Here is a 19,566-nt window from a genome sequence, read left to right as displayed (position 1 = left end):
TAATGAGAGATTCACAAAAAATTGTTTCTCTTTAGTTTTTTTAACAATTTTTATTTTAGTTCTTTACAACTTGGCGAACTGATGCGTAGCACAGGACACATGCTAGTATTTAAGGGTTAGATAACGTACATTGGAATATATTAAATAACGTTAGATAACCATTTGTTTTCCTCGCGTTCTCTAACCAAAAAAATTCTTCGCATCCATTGGCATTTGAACTTTGCCTAGGCCCCTGATTGTCTTCAGCCGCCCCTGATTGGAATTTAATAAATTCAGAATTTTTCAGAGCTCCAAGTAGAATCTGATTTGGAGCTATCAAAATTCTAACAATTATGAAATCCTAAAGTATGGTATTGATGTCGTTTGAAATTGAAGTGGTTTGTATGCATCCATTGATTGATTGGAGATCCTTAAAATATTATGCCCACTTGAAGCTGAAAAAATTTGCTTAAAATGAGTTTTTCGTTGTTGATATGGAGATGCGAAAAACGACAGCTTTTGCTATAAAAGACAAAAGGACAAACTCACACGTCGGATCAAGGTATGCCAATATTTCAAATTTTGGCATTCAAATTGGCATATTGGTGTCTTGAATCAATCCGGTTCTGGACCCGGGACTCTTTAATTTCTTTGTGGGACGTACCAAATTGCTGATTATGTCCTGAGTCCTGACCTCATAAATTTGTGGCTGAAGGTTGGATGTTCATGACAACCCAAACCAAGTGACATTCTATCCCACCCATACTCCATGGTCTTTTCCGAAGCTATGGTTACTGCGGTAACAGTGACGCAACTCATCCAGCCAACTTGCGGCACAAGTCGCGTGCACTTAGTTCCAGTTCCATCGATTCACTGCAGTTATCAGAAGAGCTGCTTTCCTAGTAGCAATCATGTGATAAGGTTTAGTGATACATTTTCTCGTAGTCATCAGAATTTGGCTGCTGTAGCCAAGGCATCATCAAAGAATGAGAGTATAGTTGAAGCTGAAGAAGAGGATGGAGTGCAACTTGGAACTATGAAACTTCCATCCAATACTGATATTCCTAGATTTGAAAGCTTACTCTTCCAGGTATACTGATATTCCAGGCATAACTGATGTAGCAATAATGTATAGCTTTTAATCTACTCAAACCATTCCCAGTTCTCAACATATAGATATTGTTAGTACTACTAAGATGGATTCTAATTGTTGAATTGTGCGCCTATAGCATTGCTTGGTATAAGGGTATAGCCTAGTAGAATTGTAGGTTGTCTTGTATTGCTCTATACTACTGTTGCGTCTTGGTAGACACTCACCAGAAACACAATTGATATGGAAAAGGAAAATGGAAGAATTTAGTTTAGGCTTTTATACTAAACCACGTTACCAATGAACAATTCTTTCTCTTTGGAAGAATTTAGTAGGACTTCTATTAGAGCTACTTCTAACGACCCATTCTTTCGATCTGTTATCATTTCCAATTGGACAATGCATTAATTCAATAAGGAACAGGACTATGAACGGATAAATTATTATGGAATAAGTACTATGCAGTATGCACCACCTCTATACTCAGTTAGCAATTTTGTATAATTAATATTTGATTCAACCTATGGATTGTGACAGTGGGCGAATAGTCTTTGCCAAGGAGCTACTCTGCCGCTTCCTATGCCATTGAAGGTATCTGTATATATTTTCTTAATATGAATTGCTTTCCCTTAATTAGACAAAAAATATATCCATGAGATATCCTATGAAATCTAGTGTTCTCAGTGATGGACTACGTTTGGGATTTAGTGTTTGACTATTCGGCATTGCAGCCGAATGTTAGGTGCACTCATAGTTCAATGGTTTATGGTTCCGTCCTCTAATTGACATACGAGAATACAAGGGAATGCCAGACCCATTAAAAGTTGCTATCTTCACTTACAATATAGCATGTCCATCCCTTAAGCCCAAGTGAACACAAACATTAACTGGCTGGCCATATATGTGTGTTTTTTTTTTTCTATTCTATTAAAGAAGAAAGAGCAAAAATTACAAGTGAAAAGAGAAGAAAAAAAACATATAGGTACCTAAACTGAGTTGTAGCCCAGATTAGTACCTATTTACATGCCTTCGAATCTAAATTAACTAACCTGGGGGTCCTCGACTTTATACAGGAAGGGAGGCCCACCTACATAGTTTTCACACACATTAGGACCTAATGTAACACCATGATTTGCAATTGTGTCAGCAGCAAAGTTAACCTGTCTCCATGTAGAAGAGATAGTCACATGATGCAGAGAGTGCAAAGCCAGAAACTGTTGTACCCGGATAAAGAAAACAATAAGAGATACAAAGAAAGAATAAAAGATAATAACCAAGGCGCAAATTAGGCTGTCCTTAAGGAAAGATTTCGCCTCTTCCAATAGTGCAGAAAGGCAATAGTGGCGTCTTCCTCACAGGATTCAATGGTTAACAACAGCCTGACTTTGCACTAGAACAGACTACCCTCTAGAACATCAATATAACTCTCTCTGGCGGCTGACAGGAAGAAAAGAAGAAGAATAAGGATGAGGTTCTGTTTCTCTGATTCGTGTGGGGTGGGGTGAAGGGATGTCTGGTATTCACGAGTTATGTTTCTCTGGTCTGGAAAGGATACCCTCTATGGACGCACAACAGTGTTTATATAGAGGAAGGTAGTCGGTTACCAGATGGGAGAAGGACTCCTCAAAATCGGTTTCACAAACTGATAAGGTAGCAGAAACCAACTTGAAATAGGACACCCACCGAAACTTGCTGCAAAAGCAAAACAAGTTTAGCCATTACCCACTAGACAGTAGGCCTAAGCCCAAGCCGACCCGACCCGACACGACTCGGCTCAGTGCGGGCATGCGTGTGTGGCTTTGGGTGAGTCCTCCCTCCTAACACAAAAGCATTTGTACCCTAAGGGCACGCCCTTATGGTAGAGGAATTCCTTATATACCTCACTTGCTAGTGGTGGTTAACCAATGTGGGACTAAACACAATGCACTAAAGTTGAGAGAACACACATAGTTTATCTCCTCCACTTTGCACACACTCACAAGTATTTCAAAATACACTTAGAGATTCCAACAATCCCCCACTATTTTGGAATAGGATATTACAAAAGAAATGATTTAACGAAATGCCAGAGAGAATCGAAAAAACAATGCATAAGATACTGGTGCTTTGCGTGCTTGAACCAGTCATAGGGTAACAAGTCTTATAATACGTGAAAGTGGTGGATTAAAAAATCTTTGAACCAACATTCCCTTGTAGTAAAATAGATCACATGCACCCACATTGCTCTTTCATTATATGCCTATTCTCATGTTAGCTTTTTGGCCCTCATACGCTGTTCCATGAATGCTCTGTAGAGTATTTGCCAATACTCATAAGAACCCACCCAGCTTCTACATTCACGTAGGTGGATATCCATCAAGTGTACATTGCAGTTAAAATACACTATCTCATAAAAAAAATGGACTATGGATTCCAATAAGAGTAAAATAACTCATCCTTTTCTCATTGCAATTCAAGTTATACAAAGTATACAATAAATGCTATCTAGTCATAGGGACGCCCGTCAAAGAAAGACAATAGCATACCGTGAGGCGACAAGGTGACTTGTTTTTCCCTTTGAACCTACTTCATGGGATCTCCAATCACATAAGTGGGGTTCGCCGCCGCCTCTCTATCTAAGGCAAAAGTCCCATCCCCCGACGTTTCAACCACTTGTCTCCTCGTTAAGCGGTTTTGTCGAGGATCGGCCAAATTTAACTCGACCTCACATAATCTAAAGCCACAACTCCGTTCAGCCAAAGAATGCTTTATAGATCAAGTCTCGACGGATATGCCCGCTTTTCCCATTATACAATTTGCTCTTTTGCTTTGCTATTGCGTACCGACAAATCCAATGCATAAGAAGTACCGAGGAGGCGCTTTTGTACCAATAGGAAGATCCGCCAAGAGGTTTCTAAGCCACTCGGCCTCGGCACTTGCTTTATCTAAAGCAATAAGCTCTGACTCCATGGTTGAACGAACTATCAAGGTCTCCGCTTTAGAAGATTTCCAAGCGACTGCACCTCCACCAAGAGTGAAAATATAACCACTAGTGGACTTGATATCATAAGAATCGATATCCAACATAACAATAACCCTCTATCACGGTAGAGTTCGTCTAAAACGTATGTCGTAAATCATTGTTCCTCTCAAGTACTTTGGTAGTCTCTAACGCACTCCCCAATGTTCCCGGGCTAGACAATAAGTGTATCCGCTTAACCCGCTAACCGCGATAAGCAATGTCGTCTAGTGCAATTCATCAAGTACATGAGACTACCAATAATTTGGGCATATCTAGATCGAAGGACACTATGTTGATCATTTTTCCAAGTTCACTAGTTGCCTCATAAGGTGTCGATTAATAAAAAAGGCTATTATAAAAGTTAAACTTCTTCAAAAACTTCTCAACATAATGCTCTTGTGAAAGCCAGATAGCCATCACTATTTCGATAATTTTGATTCCAAGAATCACATCGCCTTCTCCCAAATCCTTCATTTCAAATTGGGAGGATAAGAACATCTTGGTGTTTCTCACAACATCAAGGCTAGGACTCATGATTAACATGTCATCCACATATAGACAGATAATCACATATGTATTCACATCAAAAGATTTAAAGTAAATACATTTATCAAAGATCATTTATGTGATATACATTAGACATCATGACAACGCACAAACTTTTCATGCCATTGTTTTGGCGCTTGTTTCAACCCATATAAAGACTTAACCAATTTGCATACTTTTTGCTCATTCCCCGGTACTATAAGCATTCCTCAGTTGCATCATATATATTTCTTCATCAAGATCACTATTCAAAAATACAGTTTTTACATCCATTTGATGAATAAATAAATTATGAATAGCAGCTAGAGCCATTAGAACTCTTATATAAGAAATCCTAGTTATAGGAGCATAAGTATCAAAATAGTCAATACCTTTTTTTTGGGAGAATCCCTTGACTATTAGTCTAGCCTTGTATTTCTCAATGGAACCATCTAGCTTCAGTTTCCTTTTGAAGATCCACTTATAACGTATAGGTTTCACCCCAGGAGGTAGATCAACTATCTCCCATGTGTGATTAGCTATAATCGAATCTAGTTCTGAGTTTATAGCATCCTTCCAAAAAGGTGTATCTCGAACCCCGATTGTCTCATTATATCGCCACAGATCATCATCAAGAAGAAACGTAAAAAAGTCATCACCAAAATTGATGGATTTTTCTCTTTCTTTTACTCTTCCGAATTTCTTGTTCGAAATTTCGATCTCGCTTGATTGTTGTTCACTAGAGCAACCAACCTCTCAATGCCAATTTTCAAAGGAAACAAATTCTCAAAGAAATCAATTTTTACTCTCTATAATAGTGTTAGCATCGACAAGGTTATTATCGATTTTACTACTAAAAATCTATATGCATCACTATTATGAGCATAACCAATGAACATACAATCAACAGTTCTAGGTCCCAATTTTCTCTTTTTAGGTTCGTTCACAAGAACCTTAGCAAGACACCCCCACATTTTAAAGTATTTCAGGTTAGGTACATGATATTTCCATAATTCATATGGTGTCTTATTCCCTGTTTTCTTGTTGGGTATCCTATTCTGTAAATGGCAAGCAGATTGGATTGTTTCCCCCCACAAGTTCAGGGAAGCTCCAAAACTTACAAGCATAGCATTCATCATCTCTTTTAGTGTGTTTTCTGTTTTCCGTTCGCTACTCCATTTGACTCGTCAGAGTATGGTGGAGTAGTCTCATGAATAATGTCATTCTTGTCACAAAGTCCCGGAAGGGGTTAGACTCATATTCTCCACCCTATCGGAATCCAAGTCTTTTAATCTTACAAACAGCTTAAAAGGTTTCGTTTTCAACTTCACTTTGTACTTAGAGAAACATCACACCCTTTTCATGCTTGTTTCTAAGTAAATATACAATGGTGTACCTAGAGAAGTCATCTATGAATGTAATATAATAAAACTTTCCCCCTCTAGACATGGTACTTCCGAATTCACCCAAATTATGATGAATAAGAGTTAGCAATCCAGCTTTTATCTCTAGAAACAGCTTTCAAAGGTTTCTTTGTGGTTTTAGTCTCGACATATCTCACATTTATCATTAGAAAAATAAGAAATATCAGACAATAAACCACATGCTTTCATTCTTTTCATATACTGAACATTCACATGTCCTAGTCTACCATGCCATATATTAAAAGATTCAAGTAAGTAAGCAGAAGCAGATTCATCTTTATTAATAATAATGTTGTCAAGTACATTCAACATGAAAAGACCACTGTTATTAGAATAACCTTTCCCAACAAAACCTTCATTCTTCGTCAGAACGAACTTGTCACTCTCAAAAGTCACCTTGACGCCAACTTTTCCCAATAAGGACACAGAAATTAGATTCTGACGAATCTCAGGAACATGCAGTACATTACTAAGTGAAAGGGTTTTCCCTGAAGTTAACTTCAGAAGAATCTTGTTTGTTCCCTCAACAGAAATGCACCTTGAGTCACCCATATAGACTTTTTCATCTTTCACTAGTATGTAGTCCGAGAAGGCTTCAACATCACCACACACGCATGGGTGGCACCGTAATCTAGTACCCGCTTCTTCTTCCCAAAGGGCCATGAACACTTGTGACACTACAGCAGCAATAATATCATCTCCCTCAACCTTATTAGCATTGGGAGGATCATCAGTGTCTTTCTTGTGCCTGCACTGAAAAGCCCTATGTCTAGGTTTACCACAAACATAACAATTTCCATTGCCAGTACCACTCCTTTTAAAAGAAGTGACTTTGACCTTGAAATTCTTATTTTTGTTGTACTTCTGTTTTTTAGAGGTTTTGTTAGATTTGCTGGGATTACCTTCAATGATATTGGCTTTAGAATGGAATTCCTTAGACAACACATCATCCCGAGTATTGTTCTTTTCATCTATGTGAATGTGAATGATCACATCCTCAAGAATCATCTGCTTGCACTTATGCTTCATACTATTTTTATAGTGTTTCCAAGACTCGGGGAGTTTCTCAATCAAACATCCAACAACAAAGGTTTCGCAAATTAATACCCCGGCTTTCAAATCATTAATCAATACATGAAAATCATGGATTTGAGACGAACATTTCTATCCTCTCTCATCCGGAACTTTAAAAGTCCCAATAGCATATTTCTCGAAAGTACCAAAGATCCTCTATTATGTATTTTTTTTTCAAACTCTTCCATATATCATGTGCATTCTTATTTGAACAATAAATATCAAAATTTCACCGAAAAAGGTACTCAAAATAGCATGACGACATACCTTATTCCCATTGAGCCAAGCAAGACTTTTTGATTTCTTTCGAAATCATTAGAACCTCCACTTTTGCTTTATCGAGATACTTTGCATAGTTGAGTACATCTAGTGAATACCCTTTCTCTCCATCGCTTGAAGTGTGAACCGTTGAAGGATTCAATCTTTGACACATTGGGTAAGTTCGAATCGCTAGCATTCAATAGAGGTGCAAAGCATCTCTCATAGTCGAAGTAACTTTCATGACTCGCACTAGTTTCTTTGATCCAAATCCTACTAGGTGGTGTCACAGTGTAGACATCTTGTTCTTTCCTTAAGATTGTTGTATGGGATAAAGAAAACAATAAGAGAGACAAGGACGTAATAAAAGGTAATAACCAACCAAAATTAGAATGGGTCCTTAAGGAAAGATTTTGCCCCTTCCAATGGTGCGAAAAGGCAACAAAGCGCCTTCCTTACAGATTCAATGGTTAACAAAACCAAAATTTTCCGGCGACTTTGCACTAGAAAAGCCATGGACTATCCTCTAGAACAGCAATATAACTCTCTCCTTAAAATCGGTTTCAGCCACTACCCACTAGACAGTAAGCTGAAGCCGAAGCCGACCCGACTCAGCTTGGTGAGTGCGGGTGGCTTTGGGTGAGTCCTCTCTCCTAACACAATGGCTTTGGGTGGCTTATGGTAGAGGAATTCCTGGTTAACCAATGTGGGACTAAATACAATGCACTAAAGTGGAGAGAACACACGTAGTTTATCTCCTCCACTTTACACACACTCACAAGTATTTCAAAATACACTTAGAGATTCCAACAGAAACCACCTCCTGCTCCTTCGTTTCCAAAAGCATGAACTGCAGATGTGGAGTCTGTCTCTATCCAAAGGTTCAACCAACCCTCTGCCACTACTCTCTCGGTACCTCCCACTATAGCATAATACTCAGCCATGTCGACTCAATCCCACTACACATAGCACCAAGTATTTGGCCATTTCTGTCTCTGTAAACGACCCCAATACCACGAGGGCCAGGGTTACCCTTTGAAGACCCATCTGTATTCATCTTAATAAAATGGAGAGAAGGGGGAAGCCATTTAAATGGTTGTATCTTTGGTGGTCTTGGAATAAGATTTAATTTCATGAGTGTTTGAGCATCAGTAGGCCGGATGATTGTGTTTTGATCCCTTAAAGAGTAAAACTGTGTGTCTCAGCCACTTCGAAATTTGCCTTTTGCATTTGTTCACTGAGAATGTTTGGTCTTCAAAATCCACCTTGTTCCTTCCTTTCCAAACTAGTACTATAGTTCCTAGTACCCTAGTAGCCCACATGTCTTTTAGAAAAGAGCTTAAAGAAGTACATTTCCTAAGCGCATGCTGCAAGTTGTTAAAATCACATTGAAAGCTAAAACGAGAGCATAGCCAGGACCATATATAGTTGTGAACTGAGGCTGCATTCCCAGATGAGGTGCTGTAAGTCATCATTATCCTTTTGACACAAGTAACATCTTGATGCCATGTTGATTCCTCTCTGCTGTACTAGACTGTCAATGGGAACTCTGTAATTATAAATCCATGCTAGAGTTGAAAGTCTACGGTGGACTGCATGTTTCCAAACAATTGGCCACCACCATTCCTTGTCACCCTTGTATTGAATCTGTTAGAAAGCATTGGCCTCTGTAAAGGTTCTTTTAGAACATGGTTTCCATACTCTGTGATCCTCAACTCTGTTAGATACCTTAGGCAAATCGTTGTGACTGATGCATGCCATATCAAGAACCAGCTGCATATCATTCCCAACTTGCCATGTGCCAAGCATTCTGTATTATGTCACCGAGTTTGCTTGAGCAATTACTCAGTTGTTCTGCCGAGAGTTGGAATCTGTTTCTGAGTGACTCACCACACCATGTGTCCCTCCAAAGATCAATTTTGCTTCCATCACCAACCACCCAAGTGACATGTTTTTGAGTTTTCTTGAGAGCAAGTTTAAGACCTGGTCAGATCAATGAATGTTTCCGATATTGAATCAGCTCACCATTTTGCCATATATATGCTCGCTGTTAGGAACACTTCGAATGTTCCTAGTGTAACCAAAACAAATGTAGAAACAATAGGCCTATTTTACCCCCATATACTATACATGTAAGCATGTTGGAATTAATAAGAAAAAATGACTAAAAAAGGGTATCAAACTTTACACCTTTTGATAATATGGGCACCAAACTTTTTTTCTTGACAGTTTGGGGACCAATCTGTTTAATTTTTGCAATGTAGGAATTTCCATCAAATTTCTCTAACACCATTTATAATTTGTATTAATTTTCATTTTATAAATTAATACAAATGAAAATTAATTTGTAATGTTGAAAAAAAAATTAATATAAATTAATTTGTAATGTTGAAAAAAATTAATATAAATTTTCTAATTTGCAATGTTGAAAAATAAAATACAAATGAATACAAATTATAAACGGTGTTAGAGAAATTTAACAGAAGTTCCTATATTACAAAAATCAAATAGTTTGGTCTCCAATCTGTCAAGAAAAAAAAATTGGTCCCCATATTGTCAAAAGGTGTAATGTTTGATACCCTTTTTAGTCGTTTTTAGAATTTATAATTGTACTATAGAATTGGGTTGTGGAATGTTACGTAACTTTGGCACGCAAGTTGTTCCTCTAAACTGGTAATATCTACATTGTAAAGTACTGCAGTTTATTTGCTTTGGTACTATGACCAGAATTACTCTCTATTTGAGTTTCTCACTTCCTTGTACAACACTTACTTTGTATCCGCTTTTCTTTTATCGAAAATTGCAAATGGTTAACTTGATTGAAAATCAAAGGTAGACAAAATTACTAGAGGAGCAAGAGTAGCCTTCATTATTATTGGAGATGCCACGACAGAAGTACTTGTTTACATAGATTGCTTGGTTTTTCCTGCCACCGAAAATTCTGGTCCTGTTTTCCGAGCAATAAGGAATGGACCCTCAAAAGAGCAATCACCTCCGGGCGAGCCAAGAATCATGAGAAGTCTTCAAGAAGCTCTCAAAAAGTCAGTGCAGATTGCTCAACTCTGAAGGATGTTGTAGACAGAGACCGAACATTTTGTTTACTTTCAAACATGTAAAATGTAACCAAATACAATTTATGTTCTCACTGTGATGTCTAAGAACAATTTCTCTTAATTGTTCTAAGATCATTGAGATTAAATGATGGTTTGAATGAAATTGAAGTAATAAAAATATTTAAAGGCACGATATTTGCCTACACTTACTAAGTTCCACTTTTGATAGTGTCGTTAACTGCTATGTAAATTTGTAGAACAGTGGAGATAATAGACTGGAAGTTACACTATTGAGATTCAATCAAATCATTGGAACTAACAAACTACAAAACTTTCTCCATATATGACAATATGCTACGATCGACTACGAGATGGATTTACACCACTACACCAGGTGACCAGGACATGAACACATGACCACGTCCACCCTTGGCACATTCAAAGCGTATTATAATCTACAGAACCAGTTCATTCTTAGAAAAAGTGAATAGTCAAATCATGTTATTGTGTAACATGAAAACCACGCCTTAATAAGTTCATCACACTATAAACTAGTACAATAGTACTCATCCAGGTAGAACTGTTGAATAGATTAAGATTTAAGAGTCTGTCTGTTTTTTTTTTTTTTAAATGATATTACTAAAGTATTGTTTCGCTGAAATTCCTTCTTTGAAGTTTTTATGTTTTCGCACCCATTATAAAACATGAACTTTTGTGAAAGACCGGCTACTTTGTGTGTAGTTTCTCAAATGACAATGAATATATCCTTTGTAAAAGCACATCTAACATCAAGTCGACGGTTTGGCCGAGTGGTCTAAGGCGCCAGATTTAGGCTCTGGTCCGAAAGGGCGTGGGTTCAAATCCCACAGCCGTCAAAAACTATTTGTTCTTTTTGTTTGTTTTTTTTTGCCAAAGGTAGTGGAGGCTACAAATTGCGCTGCCCTTTCTGTACAACGCGTCAAATTGTTTTGTTGTTGTTGTTGTTTCTTTGGGCTTTCTTTTCTTTTCTAAAGTGGTGTTATACACTTATACTTTTCCACTGTTGTTTTCTATCTGGTGTTTTCAAATTTGTAACCTACCCTAATATCAGAAAACAAAGGCGATCAAGCATGCAGAAAAGAACTTTAATTGTGGTATTCCACAATGATTTACATTTTCATGCAACACAGTCAGGCATAAACAGAAAAGTCGTGCTTTTCATTATGATTTTATTTTTCAAAAAAGTATTTATGCAAAGGTAGAGGACAGGCATGAGGCCTGCTACAAATTGCGCTGCCCTTTCTGTTGCCGTTGTTGTTTCTCTGTGAATGTTTTTTATTTCTTTTCTACAGTGGTGTTATTCTTCCACTGTTGCTTTCTATCTTGATCTTGTAATGATATTTATTGCATGCTTTTTTAAGTTTGTAACCTACTCTAATATCACTTAAATATAGAAAATAAAGGAGATTTTACGCCCGCAGAAAAGAACATTGATTGTGGTATTCCACAATGATTTACTTTTTTAATGCAACAGTCAGGCATAAACAGCACTAAAGCTCAATCGTGTTTTATCAGCATTTTCCTCCCGACTCCCAGGAGAAGGGTTCGATATACAAAGGTGTCAGCATTTTCCTCCCAACTCCCAGACGAAGGGTTCAGTATACAAAGGTGTTGCATTTTCCTCTAAGAAGTCCCAACTCCGAAGCAAAGGGTTCAACATACAAGGTGGATGTTCCTCTACAAACAAGCCACTATTTCTAACTCAGTCTCAGCTATCTGTTTGCTTACAGAAAAAGAAAAAGGTGCTTGCCATCTTCTAAAGCATTCATAGTTTCACATGCTATGATATGGGTAACTAGACTAAAAGCCATGTAAAAAACCAGGCCGGATTTCAGAGCACATACTTCTGAGGTAAGCCTCAAATAGATTGAAAAGTCTAAAGCATTCATAGTTTCACATGCTATGATGGGGAACCAGACTAAAAACCATGTTAAAAACCAGGCCGGGTTTCAGAGCACATAGTTCTGAGGTAAGCCTCAAATGGATTGAAAACAACCCTGCGTGCATTATCTAAATCAACCTAAACAAAGATAATGAAGTTCAGATTCTACTTGTTGAATCTGTTAGCTTTCTTCAAAACAATCGTTAAAAATTATCAGAGATGCAAAATGCAAAACAAAGTAACAAGCTCAAAGAAATACATGAAACCCAAAGTGCCAAGTGCCAACCTCACCAAACTACAGTTCAAGAAGCAAGAACCGCATAAGAGCACCATTTTGCATTAAAGCATTTCACTCTGGCACAATCCAGACACAACACAATCAATCTATAGAGAGGGTAAAGGGTCAGTAGAATGATTGTCGAGTTGCACTCGAACAAATAAGAAAAATGTACGTAATTAGTGCTGGAAAAATGGGGTTGGACAATCCCTCTATAACAAGAAAAAAGTAGACGCATCTATTCCAGCGCAGAGTAAATTTAACATCATTGCAATTGGCAGTTTACTAGTACTGTCACAACATTAAAATTTCTAATAAGCAAAGAGCAGCCACAGACAAATCCCAAAAAACATCTGAAGAACACCTCATAAAAACTTCATAAACATCTGTATTTGAATAAAATAAACCAAAATATAAGCCTAGAATTTCCCATTTAAACTAATGTCAAGCAACAAAACAGCATCACGCTGGAAAATGATGATAAAGATACAAAATGAAACGGCCCATTTAGAAAAGAGAAGTTCCCTTTCCCTTCTTGTCTCCACCAATCTCAAAATGCTTGCACCTCTGCAAAACCACAAGAACAAAAACATAATAAGTATAAAATATTCAAAGATACTATGAGTCACAAACAAAACTGTATGACCAGTATCAGTTTGTAATATCATACCTTGATTGCGTGCTGGGAGACATGTTTGCAGCTCTGGCATTGAAGCCTCAACACGATCTTTTTGGTGGTTTTGGCCTGCAATGAGAAGTTTCAATTAGGATTCCACACAACACCAAAGAACAGTAAAGGTTAGAATAAACACACTTCTTTTCCAACTTGTAGTACTGGTGGAAAAAACTGGAACTTCCCATTCCCTCCTAGTTAAGAATACGAGCATGTAGAAATTTACATGAAGAACTTGAGACTAATTTACTGTTTTGCGACCAGGAAATAAATAATTACCTTCTTGTGGAAGACTGGTTTAGTTTGTCCACCATATCCAGACTGCTTACGATCATAACGGCGCTTTCCCTGGGCAGCAAGACTGTCCTTTCCCTTCTTGTACTGAGTAACCTTGTGTAGGGTGTGCTTTTTGCACTCCTTGTTCTTGCAGTATGTCTTCTTTGTCTTCGGAACGTTAACCTGTATCATATAGACATGCAGGTATTATTTCTTAGTCATATTGTACATCCAGGTCGACAACTTAAACCACAACAATGAAATCAAGTAATCAAGAAAAAAGCAATTAGAGGTTACTTTTTTCCAAGCCACAGAAATAGCGTTTCTAATATAACTGTAGAACACACATAACCTAACCTCGACACTGGCAAAGCCGCATGGTCGCAAGGTGGTGCACGTGCCCAATTGGAATTTTAGAAGATCGTTAGTATAACTAACCTAACTACCTCTTGTGGGCCCATCAGCTACGATTCTACTTGTTAAGTCTTACATGCAAACAGAAAGTTTACTCCCAAACAAGAATTTCACTTCGCCCTTTATTAGCTTCCATTTCTCATTCCCTTCACTGTTATTATGCTAACTTGAACAATTACAGTCTACATATACTAAAAAGAAAAAGAAAAACAACAAAGTGCCCAATCATTCAAGGTTTTCCACTTTTTTTTTCCAATCTATCAATGAAATTATAGTAGCAACATGGGCTGATACTAATGAATCTACCATTTAACAAGGTTACATCCATTAAACATGTGAAGCAATGACAATGTACAGAGAACAGTGTGTGTGTCAAAAACAGTTTAACAACACCATTCTTCTCAAATAAGGAATCATTTCTCCCATCATGTAGAACTAAATAAAAAAAATGTTGCAATCATTTATATCGAGAGCAGTGGTGTTTATGCCCGTGTATGTACATATTGAAATTCGTAACAAAAACATTTGTTTTTCAAACATGACATTAAATCAACACACACCACGGATATAAATCTTTGTTCATTTTGTAAAAATATACATACCCATATGTCAACTAACAAGATACATAATAGATATTTACTTACCATGGCTGCAAGTAGATTTGGCTCTTCTTTCTGCCTCTCTTTTCACCCTAGCCGAACCAAGATTTAGCTTTTATATTGCCAGCTTACCCGGGTTACCTTTTAGGGTTTCCAAATCTCGACTTAGCTGAAATATCGAAGGTTTTGGAATATATCGTTGGATCGTTCCGTAACGCTGAAGCCCACCTGAAGTAGGCCCATTCAAACATGTCTTAAACGTTGAGCATAATTCAAATTTAAGGTTGTTGTTTACTTGTTTATATGTTTGATGATAGAGAAGAGACAGAAGGTATCATGTATCTGCTATCAATCAAACAATCACCTTATCTAACAGTTGGGTACTTGGGTGACAAAATTTATGTTAAGTGTAGGATGTTTTTGTGTTGAATATGCAAAACACATTTAGTGACAAAATTTTCAGTTGTTTAATATCTGTTTTATTTCCACTTGGAATGCCCTACACAGGGAACAAATGCGAACTTTGCCAATCGGACAGGATTGTGAATGCTAACAGGGCAGCAGTTCAAGTGTCCAACTAAGCTCAGTCGTAGTTCAAAAAACAACTAATGAGATCTTGCTTCACAATTGTTTCTTCGACAATCACACCATGAAGCAGTGGCAGAGCCAGGAATTTGAGTGAGGGTGAGCCGACCAGACAACCAAAGAAAAAAACTAATTTTTATTTAACTAATAATTCAAACCTGATCACAAAACAATCATATTTCGAACATAAAAAAACCATATAAAATGGTTGCAATAAACGTATTAGAAAAAACATAATAAATAATCCAAATTAAACAAATACTTGTTTATAGCTGTCATCGGCGACCTTCTTTTTTGTCATCCTTCTTCATTTTCTGGAAGCGTTGCAAGATCAACTCGGTGTCAATGCTATAAAAATACTTAATTTTCAATGTATGTTACTCAACAATTATTCAAATATTCATCCACTATCTGATTGCACAGATAATTCTTTATGATAATATGAAATCTTGTTTCTCAATTCGGAGTCTCCCAGAAGACTAGACAAATCAAGTTTTTCACAATTTTCACGTTGAACCCGTTTTTATGTAGGTTGTTCAACACTACCATCCTCAGTTTCTTGGTGACTTCACTTTGCAAAGGATCATACTTCAACACTAACAACATTATCTGTGTTACTAGTTGGTTGATAGGGCAACAACTTTTCTTTGATCAAATACTTTAACATAGTTATTTAAACAATTAAAATAAACCACCAATCAACCGAATTAAAATTGCACTAATTAAAATAAACCACCAATGATATTCACAAAATAAAAGAAAAAATAAATCACAAACATACAAAAACTAAATAATATGGTTTAGGAATCAGTACAAAAAATAAAGACAAAAAAATTAAATAATATAAGGCTTACCTAGTTACCTCCACAAAACCAGTAGCTGTTTGTTTGGGTAGAAGAGAGTAGAAGACATGAGGGGTTTCTTTGTTGGGGTTTATGTGTTTTTTCAGTAATGGGTGGGCTTTTTGGTTTGAGTGATTGTTTAGTTTTACTCTGTTTTTTTTTTGGGTACTAAGTAAGTGTGCACCTTTTGTTTGGCTTTCCTTTTTATTTAGTTTTTAGGTTGGAATAAGTTGAGTACTCATTAAATTAAGTAAAGTGATAACTATATTTTTGTTGTTTTCAGAAAGTTGAGAGTACAATAGGGTGTACCCTGGGACCCCCTTGGCTCCGCCACTGCCCCGAAGGTACTGTACTTCTCAACAATCACTTCCAAGTCACCAAACTCCTATATCAATTTGTAATAAATTCAAACTTCATGAAACATTTGCATTAAAGGAAACTATAAACAAAAGTTTTCGGTGATTATTAATCACAAAAGTGATACTAAGTTTAGAGAATTGTTAGCGTCCTGACCCTATAAAGGGGTAGGACCATTCTCACCCGCTAAAAGACGAGAAAGGAAACAAGGGTAACGTTTCAACCGGTGAAATCTTTCTAAACTTAAAACTTAGGCTCAAAAGAAAAAAACAAAAACATATCAAATAGAATGAAAAACCGAGTTATCTTCTTCATTCCTTTTTTCACTTTTTGTCTCCAAGACTATCCAACAATGGGTCGGGAACTCAATCGCGAAGATATATATCCTGGCAACTACCGTATTCGTTTCTTCTAGTTCTCATGGCTTTGAAAGCATCCGCCCCAAATCAAATTTCATCTGGTATGTCTTCCAGAGAAATAAATTTCTCAAAAATTGATAGAAGAATTTTCGGTTGTTGTGACTTTAATTTGTTAAAGGTGTTTACTTTGTTGTGAATTGGAAAAATGCTTATTTTGTTGTGATGTTTCTGTATCTTCTTGTTTATTTTGTTTTTTTAGGTGAATTTCCTTGGTTGAGTTTTATTTTTGTGTGACTGGGTCTTTAGCTCAAATTGGAAGAGCATTTGAGAAATTCAAGAGACGAACTTAAATATCTCAAGATGATGGTGGTTCAAATCCACCAAGACTCATTGATATGTAAACCATAGAACTGTAACTCTGTAACACTATTTCACTGTACAAAAAAAAAATTACAAAAGTATCATATCATTGATCATGAGAATTAGAGAATTAGTTTTTTACAAAATACTTGGTGTCCATATTGACATCATCACAAAATGACTCCTGCACACTACAAAATTTACATCTTCTCACAAAAATATGTTGATTGTATTTGTTCTTTCTTCTTCTTTAAGTCTAAGGAATCCATAAATCTTCTTCCAATCACCATTCACCAATCGTTACTGTCGCAAGCTTACTGCTATGTTGTAGTAGTCATCACCATTTTCAATTGCGAGAGCACTCAATGGTTGTTGTTGTTGTACCTACAAGATATTCAAATTTGAAGTAACAAGCATTAGCTAACCAATAGCCGGTGTTAATAAAAAGGCTATATAGAATTATAAACTTTTCAAAGGTCTCACCTCTTTACATCTCTTGATGTTGTGGCCAGGTTGTTTACAACGACTGCACTTGTTTTTTTCTTTCTTTTCCTGCTTGGCTCACTTCCACCCTAGTTTTAATTCTCTTAGATGGTCGACCTCTAGAACCTGTGGATACGAGATCGTGTACTGTTACAATGGGCGTCATGCCTTCAACTTAATATCCATCTTGAACTCTTTGTTGTGAAAAACCAGTGACATTATCTAAAGATGACAATTTCTCGGCTGCTTCTTTCAAAATCTATTTTACAAGTATATACTTGTCTTTGGATAGTTGTACAACCTTCCTCAGCAAGTTTGATACAGCCCACACATAGGTCACTAAAGCATTTCGCTTTAAACTCTGGACTATTCTCGTTTACTCTAGTAGAATCTTCATAAACGATATCCAATGATTTTGCATCCTTACTCCGGCCAACGTTTTAGTACATAGTGAGGTGGGATCTCATACACCCTTTTGCAAATAGAACAACCATTGCGTGTCTGCATAGAAAACCTTTGAACTCGTATAGATGACAAATACAAAAAACATTGGTTTTTGAGTCATCCCACACAATTGTGTATTCCTTCGTTCTCTTTTTACCGTTTGGCTTCACTACCAACTCTTGCACTACATGTATTTCCTTTTCCCCATCTAGTTGGATTGTACTTCTATTACATGAAGGAATTCGTAATATTTCCTCTTGGAATTTCTTGAATATTCCAAACGTGTATATAGATGCCATCTGAGCTTCATAAGGCGACGTTGTCTTCAAATATGGGGATTTTTGGCGAGTCTCAAAATCTGCTTTCTCTTCATCATTGTATCTCTTTTGTAGAGCTAAATTGTATTGATCCACGAGTCCTTCAAACAAGTCTTACGGTTTACATAATCATCGAAGAAAGAATTTATGCTTTCACTTCATTAAGACGTTGACATTCCTGCAAAAAAAGTATCATTCAATCACACCGGAACCCACTATGTACGACATTCAAACAATGCTAGAAGCCATTCATGATCACCAAGCTCATATATTTCAATAAGTTTTTTCCACCGTTTTTCGAACTCGTTGACTGTCAATGAATCATAAATGCACTTGTTAAACTCATACATAAAGGTCAGATTGGTTACACAAACACTGCCCAATTTCTCAAGTACTTTCTTCAGAATATGCCACAAGAAAAAACGATGGTGTGTTGTTCCTGGAAAAACTTCATTATTTGATTGTTGCTTTCATCGCCTGGTCTTGATCCTTGATAATGGCTTTAGGAGCTCTTCCTTCCATTGCAATCAACCATGTTTTAAAGACCCAAACAAAAGATGGTATAGTCTCATCCGTTAGTAAAGCACATCCAAGCAACATTGATGCCTGTGGTGATTAACTCCTACAAATGGGACAAATTTCATGGAATATTTGTTAGTCAAGTATGTAGTGTCAAAAGTAACAACGTCACCAAAGTGTGCATAAGCCATCCTTGACTTGGCATCTATCCAAAAAACATTCCTCAAGTGTCTCCCTTCATCTAGCTCCATAGCATAAAAGAAGCGAGGATTTGAAACTTGTGTACACAAAAAAAATTCATAAATGATATGTGCATCCCCAGTTGACATTGATTCTTTCTTTTCTTTGTCACGGAAATTTCTATGATCCTTATCTGTGAAAGTCAGATTTTTCACTCCACCCGCTTCACCATTGTTGTCATGATCTTCGGAACACCTACTCCTATTGATGAGAGAGTTCTAATTACGTTCTTTTCCGGTGTGTTAATCTTCTTTTGTGATCTGAAAAAGCGTGAACTATCCGGTTCCAGGCCACTTCATGATTATGCTCTTTAACAATGTCAAGCAAAATCCACTTTCCATTAGTGATTCTCTTCACCTTCATCATTGCCTTACAATCTATCCTTGTGTTTGGTCGTGGGTTTTCAACTCCTTTTGCAACACGTTTTTTGCCTTTTTTAAAACACACATAAATTCTACCAATCACATCATTGTTCAATTTCGAATACTTCATGTGT

The 19,566-nt window shown here is 36.9% G+C and overlaps 2 protein-coding genes and 1 non-coding gene across 4 annotated transcripts; 2 read left to right on the top strand and 1 right to left on the bottom strand.

The window, feature by feature from the left end:
• The first annotated feature begins 628 nt into the window (after window positions 1-628).
• LOC147489319 (uncharacterized) lies at window positions 629-10,609 on the top strand. The gene is made up of 3 exons (XM_086569980.1): window positions 629-1,069; window positions 1,607-1,660; window positions 10,184-10,609. Exons 1-3 carry the CDS (start codon window positions 749-751, stop codon window positions 10,415-10,417), a joined length of 609 nt encoding a protein of 202 aa, XP_086426106.1. The 5' UTR covers window positions 629-748; the 3' UTR covers window positions 10,418-10,609.
• Window positions 10,610-11,199: 590 nt separating this feature from the next.
• TRNAL-UAG (transfer RNA leucine (anticodon UAG)) lies at window positions 11,200-11,279 on the top strand. Its single transcript has one exon. It is a non-coding gene; the product is annotated as a tRNA-Leu (tRNA).
• A 1,538-nt stretch (window positions 11,280-12,817) lies between these two features.
• Window positions 12,818-14,747, bottom strand: LOC147489317 (large ribosomal subunit protein eL42). Of its 2 annotated transcripts, XM_086569979.1 has the most exons (5): window positions 14,610-14,747; window positions 13,555-13,734; window positions 13,417-13,469; window positions 13,273-13,347; window positions 12,818-13,169 (listed from the first exon to the last, which is right to left on the bottom strand). In XM_086569979.1, exons 1-4 carry the CDS (start codon window positions 14,610-14,612, stop codon window positions 13,320-13,322), a joined length of 264 nt encoding a protein of 87 aa, XP_086426105.1. In that variant the 5' UTR covers window positions 14,613-14,747; the 3' UTR covers window positions 12,818-13,169; window positions 13,273-13,319. The 2 variants fall into 2 exon arrangements, with proteins under 2 accessions (XP_086426105.1, XP_086426104.1); XM_086569978.1 differs by lacking the exon at window positions 13,417-13,469.
• Between the last annotated feature and the right edge of the window lie 4,819 nt (window positions 14,748-19,566).

This window comes from Coptis chinensis, chromosome 7 (genome assembly GCF_015680905.1).
Source record: "Coptis chinensis isolate HL-2020 chromosome 7, ASM1568090v1, whole genome shotgun sequence".
Taxonomy (NCBI): domain Eukaryota; kingdom Viridiplantae; phylum Streptophyta; class Magnoliopsida; order Ranunculales; family Ranunculaceae; genus Coptis; species Coptis chinensis.
The sequence above is the reverse complement of the archived record's forward strand: the minus strand, read 5'-3'. Positions and strand labels throughout refer to the sequence as shown.